The following is a 16,956-nucleotide window of genomic DNA, read 5'->3' as shown; positions in this document are numbered from 1 at the left end:
ATGCCCACAGTTTTTGAAACTTTTTTTGATATGTTTGGAATGTGTCCCTGGAAATTCAGCTTGTGGTCAATGAGAATGCCAAGGAATTTGCCATCTAATTTGTTACAAATTTGGGTATTGTTTATTTTGAGATTTATTTGATTAGAGGATTTATTGCCAAACAGAATATAGAAAGTTTTGTCAATGTTAAGGGTGAGTTTGTTGGCAGTTAGCCACAGATGGACTTTATTTAGCTCAGTATTTACTGTGGCATTTAGAGCAAGGGGATCAGAACTGGAGTAAATGAAGGTTGTGTCGTCAGCAAATAGAATTGGTTTGAATTGTTGGGAGGCATTTGGAAGGTCATTAATGTAGATGAGAAAGAGGAGAGGGCCAAGTATGCTGCCCTGGGGAACACCAATGTTGATGGGTAGGGTGGGAGAAATTGTATTATTCACAGAAACAGATTGGAGCCTGTCAGTAAGGTAGGATTTGAGGTATTGTAGGGAGTGTCCTCTGACACCATAATGATGTAATTTAAGAAGAAGGTTTTGGTGGTTGACAGTATCGAAAGCTTTACGCAGGTCCACAAATAACCCAACAGGGAACTCATTTTTATCAAGAGCTGTATGAATCGAGTTAAGCATACTAATAAGTGCATCGTTAGTGCTTTTTTTGGGCCTGAAGCCATATTGGCAAGGGCTAAGTATATTGAGTTTGGCTAGATATGAGTAAAGCTGCTTATAGATTAGTTTTTCAACAATTTTTGACAAGTTTGGCAGGATTGATATAGGTCTGTAGTTGTTAACATCTGTGAGATCACCACATTTGTGGACAGGCGTTACTCTCGCTTTTTTTAGAATATCTGGAAAGGTTTGGAGTTCAAGTGACTTGTTGAAGAGCAAAGCAATCGCAGGGTCTAAAGATCTGGAGGCTTTTTTGTAGATTAAAGTTGGTATCTCCTCAAGGGCACCAGACTTGATTTTAAGGGAAAGGATTATCTCATTGACGTCAATGGAATTAATAGGCTTTAGGTACAGAGACTGGGGATAGTTCCCTGTAAGATAGTCCTTAATGTCAGTACTGGAAGATGGAATATCATTAGCAAGGGATGAACCAATGGAAGAGAAGAACCTATTGAACTCAATAGCAGAATCAGAGGCTGAAAGCTGACCATCGTTATTAGACAGGAGAGTCGGTTTGTTATTTAAAGACTTCTTTGATCCCAATAATTGTGAAATTGTTCTCCAAGTTTGTTTATTGTTGCTCTTTATTTGGGTAAATTTATCTTCGTAGTATTTAGTTTTGGCTCATCTAATTATCTTAGATAGCAATAATGAGTAATTCTTTGAGAATTCTTTGGAGACAATTCCTAACCTATACTTCTTCTCAAGGTCATGTTTTTTATTAATAGATTTAAGTATTCCCTTTTTAAGCCAGGGATTGTTAAGCCTTTTGGTTGTGACTTGTTTTGTAAGCATAGGACAGTGGGTATTATAAAGGCTAAGAGTTTTTTGAAGAAAAGATTGAACTGCTAGGTTGATGTCCTCTATGTTACCTAACTCGGACTCCCAGTTGACATTATCAGTAGCAGTTATAAAATTGTCTATAGCAGTTTCATTGTGTAGTCTAAAACGTATCTCTCTTGACTCAAGAGGTGGTTTGCTAATGTTAGTTAGGAGAAATGTGGGGTAATGGTCTGTAGTGCTATCGGTGATTATACCTGAAGTAAGCGGAGAGGTTATGTTTGTCCAGATGTGATCTAGAGTCGTGGCAGTGCTATCAGTGATTCTAGTAGGTCTAGTGATTAAGGGTATGAGGAAGCAGGAATTCATACAGTTGAGGAACCTAACAGCAGTAGGGTGTTCTGGCTCGCAGAGGTCAATATTAAAGTCCCCTGCGATAATTAGGTGGTTTTTGTTCAGTCTGTTATCAAGTATAGATATGAGTAATCTTCTATATTATCTTTTATATTGACGTACTTTGTAGGGAAGAGCAGGCTCAATCTCTCTTGAAAGAGATTATCGTCACAACTCTCCCCCGAAGCCTGCGGTTCTGGAAGAATTACGTCGTCATGTGGTAGAGTAATAGGTGGAGTTGCTTCTACTTTGTAAACTCTGGAGAGGGCGTCGGCTATGATGTTGTCAGAACCCTGGTAGAGCGGATCTCCAGGTTGAATTTCTGCAGTTATCAAGCCCATCGTAGAAGACGTTGAGTATAGAAGTGGGCTTGCTGCAGGAAGTGTAGGGTGTTGTGGTCCGTGTTGATGGTAGACCGAGCACTTTTCAGGTATGGAGCAAAGTGCTGTAGATCCAGGATGATGAAGAGTAGCTCCTTGCCAATTGTTCCGTAGTTCCTTGTAGCTGTGGTCGCTGACAGGTGTATTCTCTTCGCCTCGTTGCTGTACTAGGTCACCCCTGATGCCGGTACCACTGGCGGCGACATGGAGGATGAAGGGCTTGATGATATCGTTATATAGCTTCAGGAGGTTGACGTGGCACAGCTGGGTCTTCCGCCGCCTATCTGGAGTCTCTAGAACGTAGTTATGGTTGTTTCTGCACTCCTTGATGCGGTAGGGTCCAGAAAACCTGTTTTGTAAAGGAGAACCTGGGATAGGAAAATAAGCAAGCACGAAGTCTCCCAGCTGAAATTTTCGTACTTTGCTGGTCTGGTCGTAATGAGTCTTCATCCTCTCCTGTGCTTTCAATAGATTTGTGCTTGGGGTTCTACTACCCAAAATCACTTACGTCCTCTAATTACCCAACACAAAGCCGCTATTAGAACAATATCCAACTCTGGCCCCAGACATCACTCGGTACCCCTACTCAAATCTCTTAATATGTTAGATATTAAGTCACTGCACATTCTCTCATGTGTATTATACATATATAAAACGCTAAACTATAATGCCAATCCTGATCTTAAAAGCTTCATAGTAGGTTGTAACAGAACCCATGAGCACCACACCAGAAATAAATACAGTTTTGATATTCCTAGAGTACGTCTTAATCAAACTAGAAATGCTCTGCAAATCAAGGGGCCCAGAATGTGGAATGACCTTCCCAACCATGTTAAAGACTGTACCTCTCTCAACCAGTTTAAGATAAAAACTAAACACTACCTAATAAATTCCCTGTAATCTACCTCACTCCTCTATTGTCAACCCATGTCTGTTATTTTTTTTTTTTTTTTTTTTTTTATAATCAACACTGTTTGTCTACCTATTGTATTTGTGCTGCTTTTTCAGTCATGTTTCCCCCTTTTTTTTATCTTTATTTGTATCTGTTCTCAACATCTTTTATTCTTTATGCTCAATTAGTATTAAGTTCTAGATATTAATGTTTTCTTGCCCGAAACGCATTGCGTAATAGTGGCTTTAGGCATTGTATGTACTAGCTCTATCTATATACCAATCCATTAATGTAACATCACTTGTATGTATATACCTTACCTGAATAAACATCTGAATCTGAATCTCTGACATCTGATTATCTTGGGCAAAACTGCGGACCCTCTCTAGAATGTGTTGTAGGTTTTGAAGAAACTGGGGCACATTCTGATGCTCACTGAAGGTGGCATCATGTAGAGAGTCTTTGAAAGCCTTGAGGGGAGTACGGCACTTACGTCCGTAGAGCATCTCATAAGGACATACTCCTAGGGACTCATTGGGAAGACTTCTATAGATACATAATATTAGGTCAATTTGCTTATCCCAATCTTTAGAGGTCTCATTACAAAACTTCTTCAGGAGTGCTTTAATAGTCTGATGACTACGCTCAAGAGAACCCTGTGAAGCAGGATGATAGGGGCTGGACAATACCTGTTTGATGTTGAACTCCTCCAGTGTCCTCTTGAAGCAACCCATCCTCCGAATTGACAGTACGATTTAATACTAAGTGTAATAAGTACACTTTCTAACTGTCATAACCAGTGCATAATTGCACTTATGGAGCTGTTACATTTACCCAACTCCCTCCCCCGATTTAATTCCCCTCGTTTTCTGTTAAGACACACAGAATTTTAGGATGAAATTTTCAATTTCAATTTGCAATACACAAGTATTAAATATCAAGAATTTTTTTTTTCTGGTTTATTAAACAATATAGATTTTATACAAAATTTTAAAATATCCTGAGTTATTTTACAATTTATTGATATATTTTAGTTTTGTTTTATTAGTTTTATAAAACTGTAATATCAATATAGCTATAGGTTAAGTACTAATTGTAATTAAGAAGCAATAAAATTATTATCTTAAAAAACTAAGACGGTTAGGTGAGGTTGTGGTTTTCTATTCAGTTTTTGGGGTAAACTCAAATATTCACAGTATATTTGACAGTACGATTTAATACTAAGTGAAAATAAGTACAATTCCTAACTGCTATGAATAGTACATAATTGCACTTATTTGTCTCCTTACATTTACCACCCCATTTTTGGAGGACGGCCTGCTTGAAGAGATCACTGGTGAAGTTGGTGCCACAGTCGCTCTGAACCTCCCTGAGAAATCCATACTGGGTGAAGATCTTCAATAAGTGTTTCACAACCGTAGCTGCCGTAATGTTCTTTACTGGAACTGCTATGGGGAATCTGGTGGTAGGACACAGGATGGTTAAGATATAGGCGTTACCTGAACTGGTCCGAGGTAAAGGACCAACACAGTCTATAATAAGTCTGTGGAAAGGTTCCGCAGGCACCTGTATGGGAATCAGTGGCGCTCTGGGAATAGAGATGTTCGGTTTACCTGCCATCTGACATGTATGACACTGTTTGACGCTATTTACCATACCTGGTTAGTAGTAGTCTTGACGGATTCCATGGTAAGTCTTGTTAAATCCGTAGTGGGAGAGTGCTCCGTGGGCCAGGTGTAGAATAGTGGGCCGCAGGCTGGCAGGAATCACTAGTTGTTCGACGTTGGCCCAATCGTCCTCCTCCTTCAGTTTACTGGGTCTATATCTGCGGTAGAGCAACTCGTTCTCTAGGAAGAACCCAGGAATACTGTCAGGTTGAGTCTCAGCCTGGAAAAATAATGGTGTTAAGGTAAGATCTTCCCTCTGTAACTTACGGAACTCCAACTTGGTCAGATTCGGGGGTAGTTTCTGAGGGTCTTGAGGGACAGCGGTAGCAGTAGAGTCACCTGGCTGTGTTCGTGCGGCTTGTGCACGGGTGGTCACTAAAACCGGAGGAGAAACTTCATCACTCTCTTGAACCTTTGCTGGAACATACTCAAAAATAGGATTATCCGTCACAGAGGTACACACCTGGGGTTTGTCCATGACGATCAGGTTGGTCGGTTGAAGGTCTTCTGCCAAGTCGTAGCCCAGGAGAAGTTGCACTCCAGGCATGGGAAAAGGCTTTTCCCTGATGGCGACTTGGACTTCTCCGCTCACGAAAAGACAATCCAGGTGGACTCTGGCGAGAGGATAAGGAGTGGTAGCAGTGAGGTCAGTGATGAAGACAGTTTCTCCGGTGTAGGCGATGTTGGGCACAGCCGACTTCAAAATAATCGATTGTAGAGCCGCTGTGTCCCTCAAGATCTTCAATTTGAAACGTCCCTCCGGATTTGAACCGTTGGCAGAGACAGTTCCAGTATACAGGTGTTTACTGAAAAAAAAGAGAAAGATCATTAACATGAACACCAACATTCATCATAGGCTTACCGGACTTAGGAGGAGTTGGTTTGGGTTTTGGCGATTCGGTGGTTCCTTTGTATTGAGACTTACCACATTTATCTATGGTATGTCCATAGAGTCTACAATACTTACAGTACAATTGCGAGCCAGCTTGATCGGTACTCACTTTCTCGTAACTGTACCACGACTTCTTACTGGACGATGGTTCTGGTGTCAGCCGGTGGATGAGGTTGTAAGTGTCAGCCGACTTAGCACACTTCAGGTAGTCGGTTTCTTCTTTATCTGCTAAATATAGACGGACAGGAGGTGGCACACGCCTCAAGAATTCTTCAACTAGCATGAGGTTGACGAGTTCTGCAAAGGTAGAGACATGTGCTGCTTCCAGCCATTTCATAAAATATCTTCTTTTGGTATTAGCAAACTCGAGAAAGGTAGTGGTACTTGCCTTCAGGTGGTCACGGAATTTCCTTCGATAACTTTCGGTGGAGAGAAGGTAGGCGACAGGAGGGTACAGAAGGTAGGATATTAACAATATCTTTCAGGACCCTTTCCTCCGTTTTATGAGCTGTGGAAAAGAAGTTCCTGTAAAATCGTCTAATAGGGGTATAGGTGTTGTGTTAGTTGTCTCTTCAGAGGTTGCATGGCGTTTCACTTTCCTTCTTATGATGTCTTCGACGAAACCATTGGAGAAGCCGTTCCTCCTAGAGGGAGGAATAATAATATATATAAAACGTTATCCCTACAGACAAAAATCAGAGGATACAACTGACGATTTACTATAAAACCATAAAAACGGCCAGCCTACTCATGAGAAACTCTCCAGACACAAAGCAAAACGCTTTAAAAGAGACCAACGTCGTCTATGCCTTCAAATACCCTCTTGGGGACTGTAAGCTCCAAAAAACCCAGTATATAGGCAAGACAACAACATCTCTTTCTAGGCGTTTAACGATGCATAAGCAACAGGGCTCCATTAAGGAACATATAATCTCTTCCCACAACCAAACCATCGCCAGAGAAATGTAATAAGTTTTACAAAACGCGTTCAAGTGTCGCGTCAGACTAGAAATAAAAATGAATTTGGGAGAATTGATTTTTGAATTACCACCAGCAGTGAAAAGAAATGTACGAAAGATTGAGAAAATTCGTGTTAGAATTATTAATCTGACTTTTCGGTCATATTTAATAATATATATATATATATATATATATATATATATATATATATATATATATATATATATATATATATATATATATATATTATATATATATATATATATATATATATATATATATATATATATATATATATATATATATATATATAAAGTTTGTGAGGGTTCCACCTCTGGTGCCAATGTGGGGACCCATAGCCTCGGAGAAGAAAATAAAAAGTATTCAGAGGAGACCTTGTGGTTTCTCACTGAACACTAATATTATCTTCTCCTACCACCCCCATTCTTTTGTATGCACACATATATATTTACTTTATTTGAACTTTGTTACAAAAAAGGAGTTACATATGGGTTACAAAGATGGTTATCATAGGTTGTCGAGTTCCTCTAGCTCCTCAGATGGCGGGCAGGAACCCTGGATGCAGTGCGCATTTCCCCTCTGTATCGCCACACTGAGGCGCTGGAAAAGAAAGCTTGCAGCTCTTGGGTCCCTTGTTGTTTCAATGAGCCTAGAACCCAGTTCCTTCAAAAAACTGGTAGCACTTTTACCCCAGGCGCCGAGTGTCTCAGAAGCAATGGGGACAAAATTGTAGTGGTATATATATATATATATATATATATATATATATATATATATATATATATATATATATATATATGCAAACAAGCCTGAATGGTCCCCAGGACTATATACAACTGAAAACTCACACCCCAGAAGTGACTCGAACCCATACTGCCAGGAGCAACGCAACTGGTATGTACAGGGACGCCTTAATCCGCTTGACCATCACGACCGGACATAAGGAAGTGATAGCCGAAGCTATTTGAACCACTTCCCCGCCGGCACTCGGATGGTAATCTTGGGCATAGCATTTTATCAAATCACCTCATTCTTTGGGGCACACGTGAGGAACACAGTTTTGCATTTGTGTTCCTCCTTGTGTGTGTACAGTGTTGCAGGCCATGTGTAGTGACGATGGTTTCAGTGTTGCAGGCTATGTGTAGTGACGATGGTTACAGTGTTGAAGGCCATGTGTAGTGACGATGGTTACAATGTTGCAGGCCATGTGTAGTGACGATGGTTACAATGTTGCAGGCCATGTGTAGTGACGATGGTTTCAGTGTTGCAGGCTATGTGTAGTGATGATAGTTACAGTGTTGCAGGCCATGTGTAGTGACGATGGTTACAGTGTTGAAGGCCATGTGTAGTGACGATGGTTACAGTGTTGAAGGCCATGTGTAGGGACGATGGTTACTGTGTTGAACGCCATGTGTAGTGACGATGGTTTCAATGTTGCAGGCCATGTGTAGTGACGATGGTTACAACGTTGCAGGCCATGTGTCTTTTCTTTGCAGGGATATTCCTGCACCGGGCCCTAAGCCTCTTGCTGGCCCATTAAATGTTGATTGTTTCTTTTTTACTTGGGCGGAGTAGAAGTATTTATGACTCGTATGGTCGCTTCAGTAAGATTTTGTCCCATGTGTTTAACAACTTCTTCTGCTCTGTTGAATCTAAGTTGAAATCTTAATGGGTTTGTAACTCTGCACTGTGTTAGATAATGTTCCAGTGGCCTGTTGGGCATTTCTCCACAGTACTGATATTTCCTCTCATTTCCGAAACCTGTAAGCCTATTTCCCATGCACATGGGTATCCAAGGCAAATGCGATGTAAGTGTACTTTTGTTGTTCTACTGCTCCCTTTCATCAAACTAAGTGGTTCGTAGTTGGTTGAATTCTTGTACCAACCCGCAGACCCTGATGTTGCAACTGCTGTGTTGTGGTCACTAGTAGTAGTTTTAGAGCCAGATAGTGCCACTTATCAGACAATGGAATCAGAGGCGGGGGGTGACAGTGCCACCTCTCAGAAAAGGGAATCAGAGGTGGGGAGTCAGATAGATTCAGATTCAGATTCAGATGTTTATTCAGGTAAGGTATATACATACAAGTGATGTTACATTAATGGATTGATATATAGATAGAGCTAGTACATACAATGCCTAAAGCCACTATTACGCAATGCGTTTCGGGCAAGAAAAACATTAATATCTAGAACTTAATACTAATTGAGCATAAGAATAAAAAGTGTTGAGAACAAATACAAATAAAGATAAAAAAAGGGGGAACATGACTGAAAAAGCAGCACAAATACAATAGGTTGACAAATAGTGTTGATTAAAAAAAAAAAGAAAATAACAGACATGGGTTGACAATAGAGGAGTGAGGTAGATTACAGGGAATTTATTAGGTAGTGTTTAGTTCTTATCTTAAACTGGTTGAGAGAGGTACAGTCTTTAACATGGTTGGGAAGGTCATTCCACATTCTGGGCCCTTTGATTTGCAGAGCATTTCTAGTTTGATTAAGACGTACTCTAGGAATATCAAAACTGTATTTATTTCTGGTGTGGTGCTCATGGGTTCTGTTACAACCTTCTATGAAGCTTTTAAGATCAGGATTGGCATTATAGTTTAGCGTTTTATATATGTATAATACACATGAGAGAATGTGCAGTGACTTAATATCTAACATATTCAGAGATTTGAGTAGGGGTACCGAGTGATGTCTGGGGCCAGAGTTGGATATTGTTCTAATAGCAGCTTTGTGTTGGGTAATTAGAGGACGTAAGTGATTTTGGGTAGTAGAACCCCAAGCACAAATACCATAGTTGAGATAAGGATAGATAAGGGAGTAATAGAGAGTCACCAGGGCAGGGCGTGGTACATAATATCTGATCTTAGAAAGAATGCCCACAGTTTTTGAAACTTTTTTTGATATATTTAGAATGTGTCCCTGGAAATTCAGCTTGTGGTCAATGAGAATGCCAAGGAATTTGCCATCTAATTTGTTACAAATTTGGGTATTGTTTATTTTGAGATTTATATGACTAGAGGATTTATTGCCAAACAGAATATAGAAAGTTTTGTCAATGTTAAGGGTGAGTTTGTTGGCAGTTAGCCAAAGATGGACTTTATTTAGCTCAGTATTTACTGTGGCATTTAGAGCAAGAGGGTCAGGACTGGAGTAAATGAAGGTTGTGTCGTCAGCAAATAGAATTGGTTTGAGGTGTTGGGAGGCATTTGGAAGGTCATTAATGTAGATGAGAAAGAGGAGAGGGCCAAGTATGCTGCCCTGAGGAACACCAATGTTGATGGGTAGGGTGGGAGAAATTGTATTATTCACAGAAACATATTGGAGCCTGTCAGTAAGGTAGGACTCGAGGTATTGTAGGGAGTGTCCTCTGACTCCATAATGATGTAATTTAAGAAGAAGGTTATGGTAGTTGACAGTATCAAAAGCTTTACGCAGGTCCACAAATAACCCAACAGGGAACTCCTTTTTATCAAGAGCTGTATGAATCGAGTTAAGCATACTAATAAGTGCATCGTTAGTGCTTTTTTTGGGTCTGAAGCCATATTGGCAAGGGCTAAGTATATTGAGTTTGGCTAGATATGAGTAGAGCTGCTTATATATAAGTTTTTCAAAAATTTTTGACAAGTTTGGCAGGATTGATATAGGTCTGTAGTTGTTAACATCTGTGGGGTCACCACATTTGTGGACAGGCGTTACTCTCGCTTTTTTTAGAATATCTGGAAAGGTTTGGAGTTCAAGTGACTTGTTGAAGAGCAAAGCAATAGCAGGGGCTAAAGATCTGGAGGCTTTTTTGTAAATTAAAGTTGGTATCTCCTCAAGGGCACCAGACTTGGTTTTAAGGGAAAGGATTATCTCATTGACGTCAGTAGAGTTAATAGGCTTTAGGTACAGAGACTGTGGATAGTTACCTGTAAGATAGTCCTTAATGTCAGTACTGGAAGATGGAATATCATTTGCAAGGGATGAACCAATGGAAGAGAAGAACCTATTGAACTCAATAGCAGAATCAGAGGCTGAAAGCTGACCATCGTTATTAGACAGGAGAGTCGGTTTGTTATTTAAAGATTTCTTTGATCCCAATATTTGTGAAATTGTGCTCCAAGTTTGTTTAATGTTGCTCTTTATTTGAGTAAATTTATCTTCGTAGTATTTAGTTTTGGCTCGTCTAATTATCTTAGATAGCAATAATGAGTAATTCTTTGAGAATTCTTTGGAGACAATTCCTAACCTATACTTCTTCTCAAGGTCGTGTTTTTTGTTAATGGATTTCAGTATTCCCTTTGTAAGCCAAGGATTGTTAAGCCTTTTGCTTGTGACTTGTTTTGTAAGCCTAGGACAGTGGGTGTTATAAAGGCTAAGAGTTGTTTGAAGAAAAGATTGCACTGCTAGGTTGATGTCCCCTATGTTACCTAACTCGGACTCCCAGTTGACATTATCAGCAGCAGTTATAAAATTGTTTATAGCAGTTTCATTGTGCAGCCTAAAGCTTAACTCCCTTGTTTCTAGAGGTGGTGTGCTAATGTTAGTTAAGAGAAATGTGGGGTAGTGGTCTGTAGTGCTATCGGTGATTATACCTGAAGTAAGCGGAGAGGTTATGTTGGTCCAGATGTGATCTAGAGTCGTGGCAGTGCTATCAGTGATTCTAGTAGGTCTAGTGATTAAGGGTATGAGGAAGCAGGAATTCATACAGTTGAGGAAGCTAACAGCAGTAGGGTGTTCTGGCTCGCAGAGGTCAATATTAAAGTCCCCTGCGATAATTAGATGGTTTTTGTTCAGTCTGTTATCTAGTATTAGATTTCTAAGGTTTGAGTTGAATTCAGACACATCAGTGTTGGGAATTCTATAGACTGCACCCACAGACAGGACAGACTCGGCACCCTTGACTCTGAAGCTGGCGAAGATATACTCCCCATAGCAGTCGCTAGTTCTAATTTCTTTTAAGCATGTTAGTTCTTGGTGGTAGTAAAGAGCAGTGCCACCACCTCTCTGAAGTTGACGACAGTTGTGAATTGCTGAGTAGTTAGGCATGTTAAAGAGTTGAGTAGTATCCTCTTTCAACCACGTTTCAGTAAGTATAATAAAAGAGAATTTGTTGCCAATAGTTTCAATCAAGGCACTAACATCATCGAAGTGTTTACCTAGGGATCTAACGTTCAAATTGATTACAGAGATATTGTGATTATGAGTTAATACATTGTTTACATCATGTGCTGCAAAATATCTGCAATTTAGATCATTAAAGTGATTATTGTCATAGATAGTGGATAAGAGGTTAAGTTCTGGGTCTATACTTGTCTGCATAAAAAAAGCTGATTGTAGAATCAGAAATAAGTAGAAATAAGCTATAAAATAGGGAAAAAATATATACACAATACTGTACAAAACAAACACAAAGGGGGCTTACAGGGGTACAATGGAGTAAGGGAGTATGGCTAGGCTAGGCAACCTAGGCAATTAATGAGATTAAAGAAAAAACATGTAAACATGGACTATACAAAACACCACCACCCACATTAGTTCATCAGAGGTGGGTGTGGCAGCCACCAAAACAGTGTAAATAGGTATCCTTTATGTTATGACCATGTTCTTTATACAGCAAAATTATGGTGATATGTATATTAATGTATAATAATACACAGGGGGTGCCAGTTGCAACCACCTCCAGTAAAAAGTGGTTCAGTAGGGCGTCTCTATGGACGGGAGTAAAAAACAGGTTTGCACAGTAGGGCGGTTCCCCCTACTCCATCCATCACCTGACAGGCTTGACTGTGCCATAAGAGAGGCCCACACCCCTTTCCCAAATGGCCTTAAAGGTGCTTATACTCAAATACTATATATATATATATATATATATATATATATATATATATATATATATATATATATATATATATATATATATATATATATATATATATATATATATATATATATATATATATATATATATGTCGTACCTAGTAGCCAGAACTCACTTCTCAGCCTACTATGCAAGGCCCGATTTGCCTAATAAGCCAAGTTTTCATGAATTAATGTTTTTTCGTCTACCTAACCTACCTAACCTAACCTAACCTAGCTTTTTTTGGCTACCTAACCTAACCTTACCTATAAATATAGGTTAGGTTAGGTTAGGTAGGGTTGGTTAGGTTCGGTCATATATCTACGTTAATTTTAACTCCAATAAAAAAAAATTGACCTCATACATAGTGAAAAGGGTAGCTTTATCATTTCATAAGAAAAAAATTATAGTAAATATATTAATTCATGAAAACTTGGCTTATTAGGCAAATCGGGCCTTGAATAGTAGGCTGAGAAGTGAGTTCTGGCTACTAGGTACGACATATATATATATATATATATATATATATATATATATATATATATATATATATATATATATATATATATATATATATATATATATATATATATAGATATATATATGAATGAAAACTCACACCCCAGAAGTGACTCGAACCCATACTCCCAGGAGCAACGCAACTGGTAACTACAGGGTGCCTTAATTCACTTGACCATCACGGCCGTCAAAAGGAAGTGATAGCCAAGGCTATTTGAGCCACTTCCCCGACGGCAACTCGGATGGTAATCTTGGGCATAGCATTTCACCAAATCACCTCATTCTTTGGGGCACACGTGAGGAACACAAATGCGAACAAGCCTGAATGGTCCCCAGGACTATATGCGAATGAAAACTCACACCCCAGAAGTGACTCGAACCCATACTCCCAGGAGCAACGCAACTGGTAACTACAGGGCGCCCTAATCCACTTGACCATCACGGCCGTCAAAAGGAAGTGATAGCCAAGGCTATTTGAGCCACTTCCCCGACGGCAACTCGGATGGTAATCTTGGGCATAGCATTTCACCAAATCACCTCATTCTTTGGGGCACACGTGAGGAACACAAATGCGAACAAGCCTGAATGAAGGTTGACAAACAGTGTTCATTAAAAAAAAATAACAGACATGGGTTGACAATAGAGGGGTAAGGTAGGTTACAGGGAATTTATTAGGTAGTGTTTAGTTTTTATCTTAAACTGGTTGAGAGAGGTACAGTCTTTAACATGGTTGGGAAGGTCATTCCACATTCTGGGCCCCTTGATTTGTAGAGCATTTCTGGTTTGATTAAGTCGTACTCTAGGAATATCAAAACTGTATTTATTTCTGGTGTGGTGCTCATGGGTTCTGTTACAACCTTCTATGAAGCTTTTGAGATCAGGATTGGCATTATAGTTTAGCGTTTTATATATGTATAATACACATGAGAGAATGTGCAGTGACTTAATGTCTAACATATTCAGAGATTTCAGTAGGGGTACCGAGTGATGGCTGGGGCCAGAGTTGGATATTGTCCTAATAGCAGCTTTGTGTTGAGTAATTAGAGGACGTAAGTGATTTTGGGTAGTAGAACCCCAAGCACAAATACCATAGTTGAGATAAGGATAGATAAGGGAGTAATAGAGAGTCACCAGGGCAGGGCGTGGTACATAATATCTGATCTTAGAAAGAATGCCCACAGTTTTTGAAACTTTTTTTGATATATTTAGAATGTGTCCCTTGAAATTCTGCTTGTGGTCAATGAGAATGCCAAGGAATTTGCCATCTAATTTGTTACAAATTTGGGTATTGTTTATTTTGAGATTTATATGACTAGAGGATTTATTGCCAAACAGAATATAGAAAGTTTTGTCAATGTTAAGGGTGAGTTTGTTGGCAGTTAGCCAAAGATGGACTTTATTTAGCTCAGTATTTACTGTGGCATTTAGAGCAAGGGGGTCAGGACTGGAGTAAATGAAGGGTGTGTCGTCAGCAAATAGAATTGGTTTGAGGTGTTGGGAGGCATTTGGAAGGTCATTAATGTAGATGAGAAAGTTTGATTTGCCCGTTACGGCTTAAGCCACTCAAGAGGTGGCACGGGTATGATTAGCCCGACAATCGTATGTATTTATGCACCTCATTTGCTTCTGTCTCAAGAACAGTTCTATAAAGTGCACTTGACTGTCGGCGTCGTTACAATTCAATGCTTCATGTGTGCCTATGCAATTTAGCTTTAAGATTTAATGTTGGAATCCTTCACACTAATATGTTAATCTTTAACTCATTCTTATAATCATATTAAATCCTTCTAACATTTGGGAATCTATTTGTTTGGAGATGATACTTCCATCAGCTACTCTAACCACAATCCAAATTAAATAATGTTGTTAATAATGAACTGGAAACAAATCCACTTATGATTGTCGACCAACAAATTAACACTTATCATTGTAACGAACTACTACATCCTATTTGGACGAATTCTACAAATGCAATACAGCTTTGGTTAGACAATGTAAACATTAGCATTAAATATGCTGGGCATTCTCGTTTCCCTTTTGACGCCCGGTGGTGATGTTACATCATTGTCGGACATAATTTATTAGGATTGGGGCTGTAGCCTCGGAGTCGGGTTGACTTTGACTACATAATCACATCGCTTCTGTTCCCTCTTTTTTCACAGGAACGAAAATCCGGCCATCCCGCCGTCTGCATCGAGGAAGAGGACACGGGTGGCCTCCACGAGAGGCCACCAATGTAGACGTGCAAGGTCGCAGCCAGCTAGGACTGGCTGCGACCAGCAGCCAGCCCTAGCTGGCCAGCCTGGGCAAAGCTGGCCAGCCTGGGCAAAGCCAGCTCGTTACGCCTCCCCCTCTTCGGGACCTCATCTGGGGACTCGGACATCGAGGGTTAGCAGGTCTCGAGGAACGGAACGGCTGAAATCGCTGGGGTCGGATCAGCGTCACTGCCCCCACAAATTTCAGCAGAAGACTGGGCAACGCTGCAGACGTTCATCACACAGGCACGGGACTCCTCTGCAGCCGCGAGCAAACACGACGTAGGGAACACGGTGGATGTCACTGCTGGTCAGCCCTCCCCCTCCAGGAGGACGACCGCGCCAAAGAGTTAAGGAAGGCACGTCACGGCGACATGACATTTCCTCCAGCATGTCCACGGACGGTGCTGCCGCACAAGTTCCTCAGGGAAGCGGGCCTCGCCGAGATTCCGGCCGACGTTCCACAACACCTACTGCCCCGCAACTTCGCTCTGCAACTTTGAGGACCCTACTCAATTCTCTGCAACCTGCGACATGGAGAGCATATCAGGCAGTTGGGCGGAGTATGTGGCGTACGTCGCGGGGGAGCGGCGGGGGGTACACCCTCTTGATGCCCCAACATCAACACTGGCGAACTTCCTACAGTCTACTCACGCGGGGTTTGGCGTTCCGCTCGCTGAGTACTTACCTAGCGGCTATTGCCTTCATCTTCAAACTTAATGGTCGGAAGGACCCCACACGTGAGCTTGTGGTCACACAACTGCTAAAAGGGGCACGAAATACTGCGCGGCGAACAACGGTACGGCGTCTTCCTGTGACGAGGCGCCTACTACATTGTCTTCTGCAAGCTTTGGGAAAAGTATGTATATCGGAGCACGAGAAGAAATGCTTCAGGGCAATTTTTTCCCTGGCTTTTCACGCATGCCTGCGACCCGGGGAAGTAGTCTATGCGGCGAAGGGTCAACACACACTCAAGCTGGAACAGGTAACATTTACAAGCACAGGGCTCGACATATTACTTGGTTCCTACAAGCACAATGCGGGTCGCACGCCTACGCTGACTTTGAGGGTGAATCCCAATAGTAGGTACTGCCCGGTCCGTGCCCTCTCAAAATACCTCGTCCTCCGGGGTACGGCACCAGGACCCATATTTCTCAATGCACACGGCGCCCCTGTGACAAGGCAAGATTTCTCTCGGACACTCCGAGTCGCCCTGGCTGCTTTAGGTCTCCCGCCCAATGACTACGCCCCACACTCATTCCAGATTGGCAGGGCCACGCAGTTGTCACTTGACGGGCATGTACAGGAGACGATCATGGCGGTTGGACGGTGAAGGAGTGACGCTTTTCACTCATACGTCAGGCAAGATGTCATCACGCTTCCACACTGAAGGCATTCCGCGGCCAGCGGGCACTCGCCCTTCGGGAAGGGAGGGTCCGGCCTGCTGGCCTTGCGGAGTGGGGGTGCAGCGCCGGCCCATAAGTATTACGCTGTCCGCAGCTACTTACTCTGACTTGTAAGAGTAATGTTAAACTTGCCCTCTAGGTGTATTCTGCAGTTACTGGTAATTTACGAATTTACATTATGTCTGGGAATGGCGCATTATTTGTCACGTGTTAGGCCACTATATGCTACTCTAAATGCCCTGAATCTACTTGAAAATTATGTTAGACGTTTGCCTTAC

At 41.2% G+C, this 16,956-nt stretch overlaps 1 protein-coding gene across 1 annotated transcript in view; it reads left to right on the top strand.

The window, feature by feature from the left end:
- LOC138363582 (uncharacterized) overlaps nt 1-15,257 on the top strand; it is a 52,638-nt gene extending 37,381 nt beyond the window's left edge. The window contains exon 3 of the mRNA XM_069322940.1: nt 15,180-15,257. Coding sequence (XP_069179041.1) covers nt 15,180-15,257 — 78 coding nt within the window. The remainder of the gene's footprint in view (nt 1-15,179) is intronic.
- Nucleotides 15,258-16,956: the final 1,699 nt, after the last annotated feature.

The sequence above is a fragment of the Procambarus clarkii genome, chromosome 11 (assembly GCF_040958095.1).
Source record: "Procambarus clarkii isolate CNS0578487 chromosome 11, FALCON_Pclarkii_2.0, whole genome shotgun sequence".
NCBI classification, from domain to species: Eukaryota; Metazoa; Arthropoda; class Malacostraca; order Decapoda; family Cambaridae; genus Procambarus; species Procambarus clarkii.
Note: the sequence above shows the minus strand (reverse complement) of the source record. Positions and strands in the feature narration are given on the sequence as shown.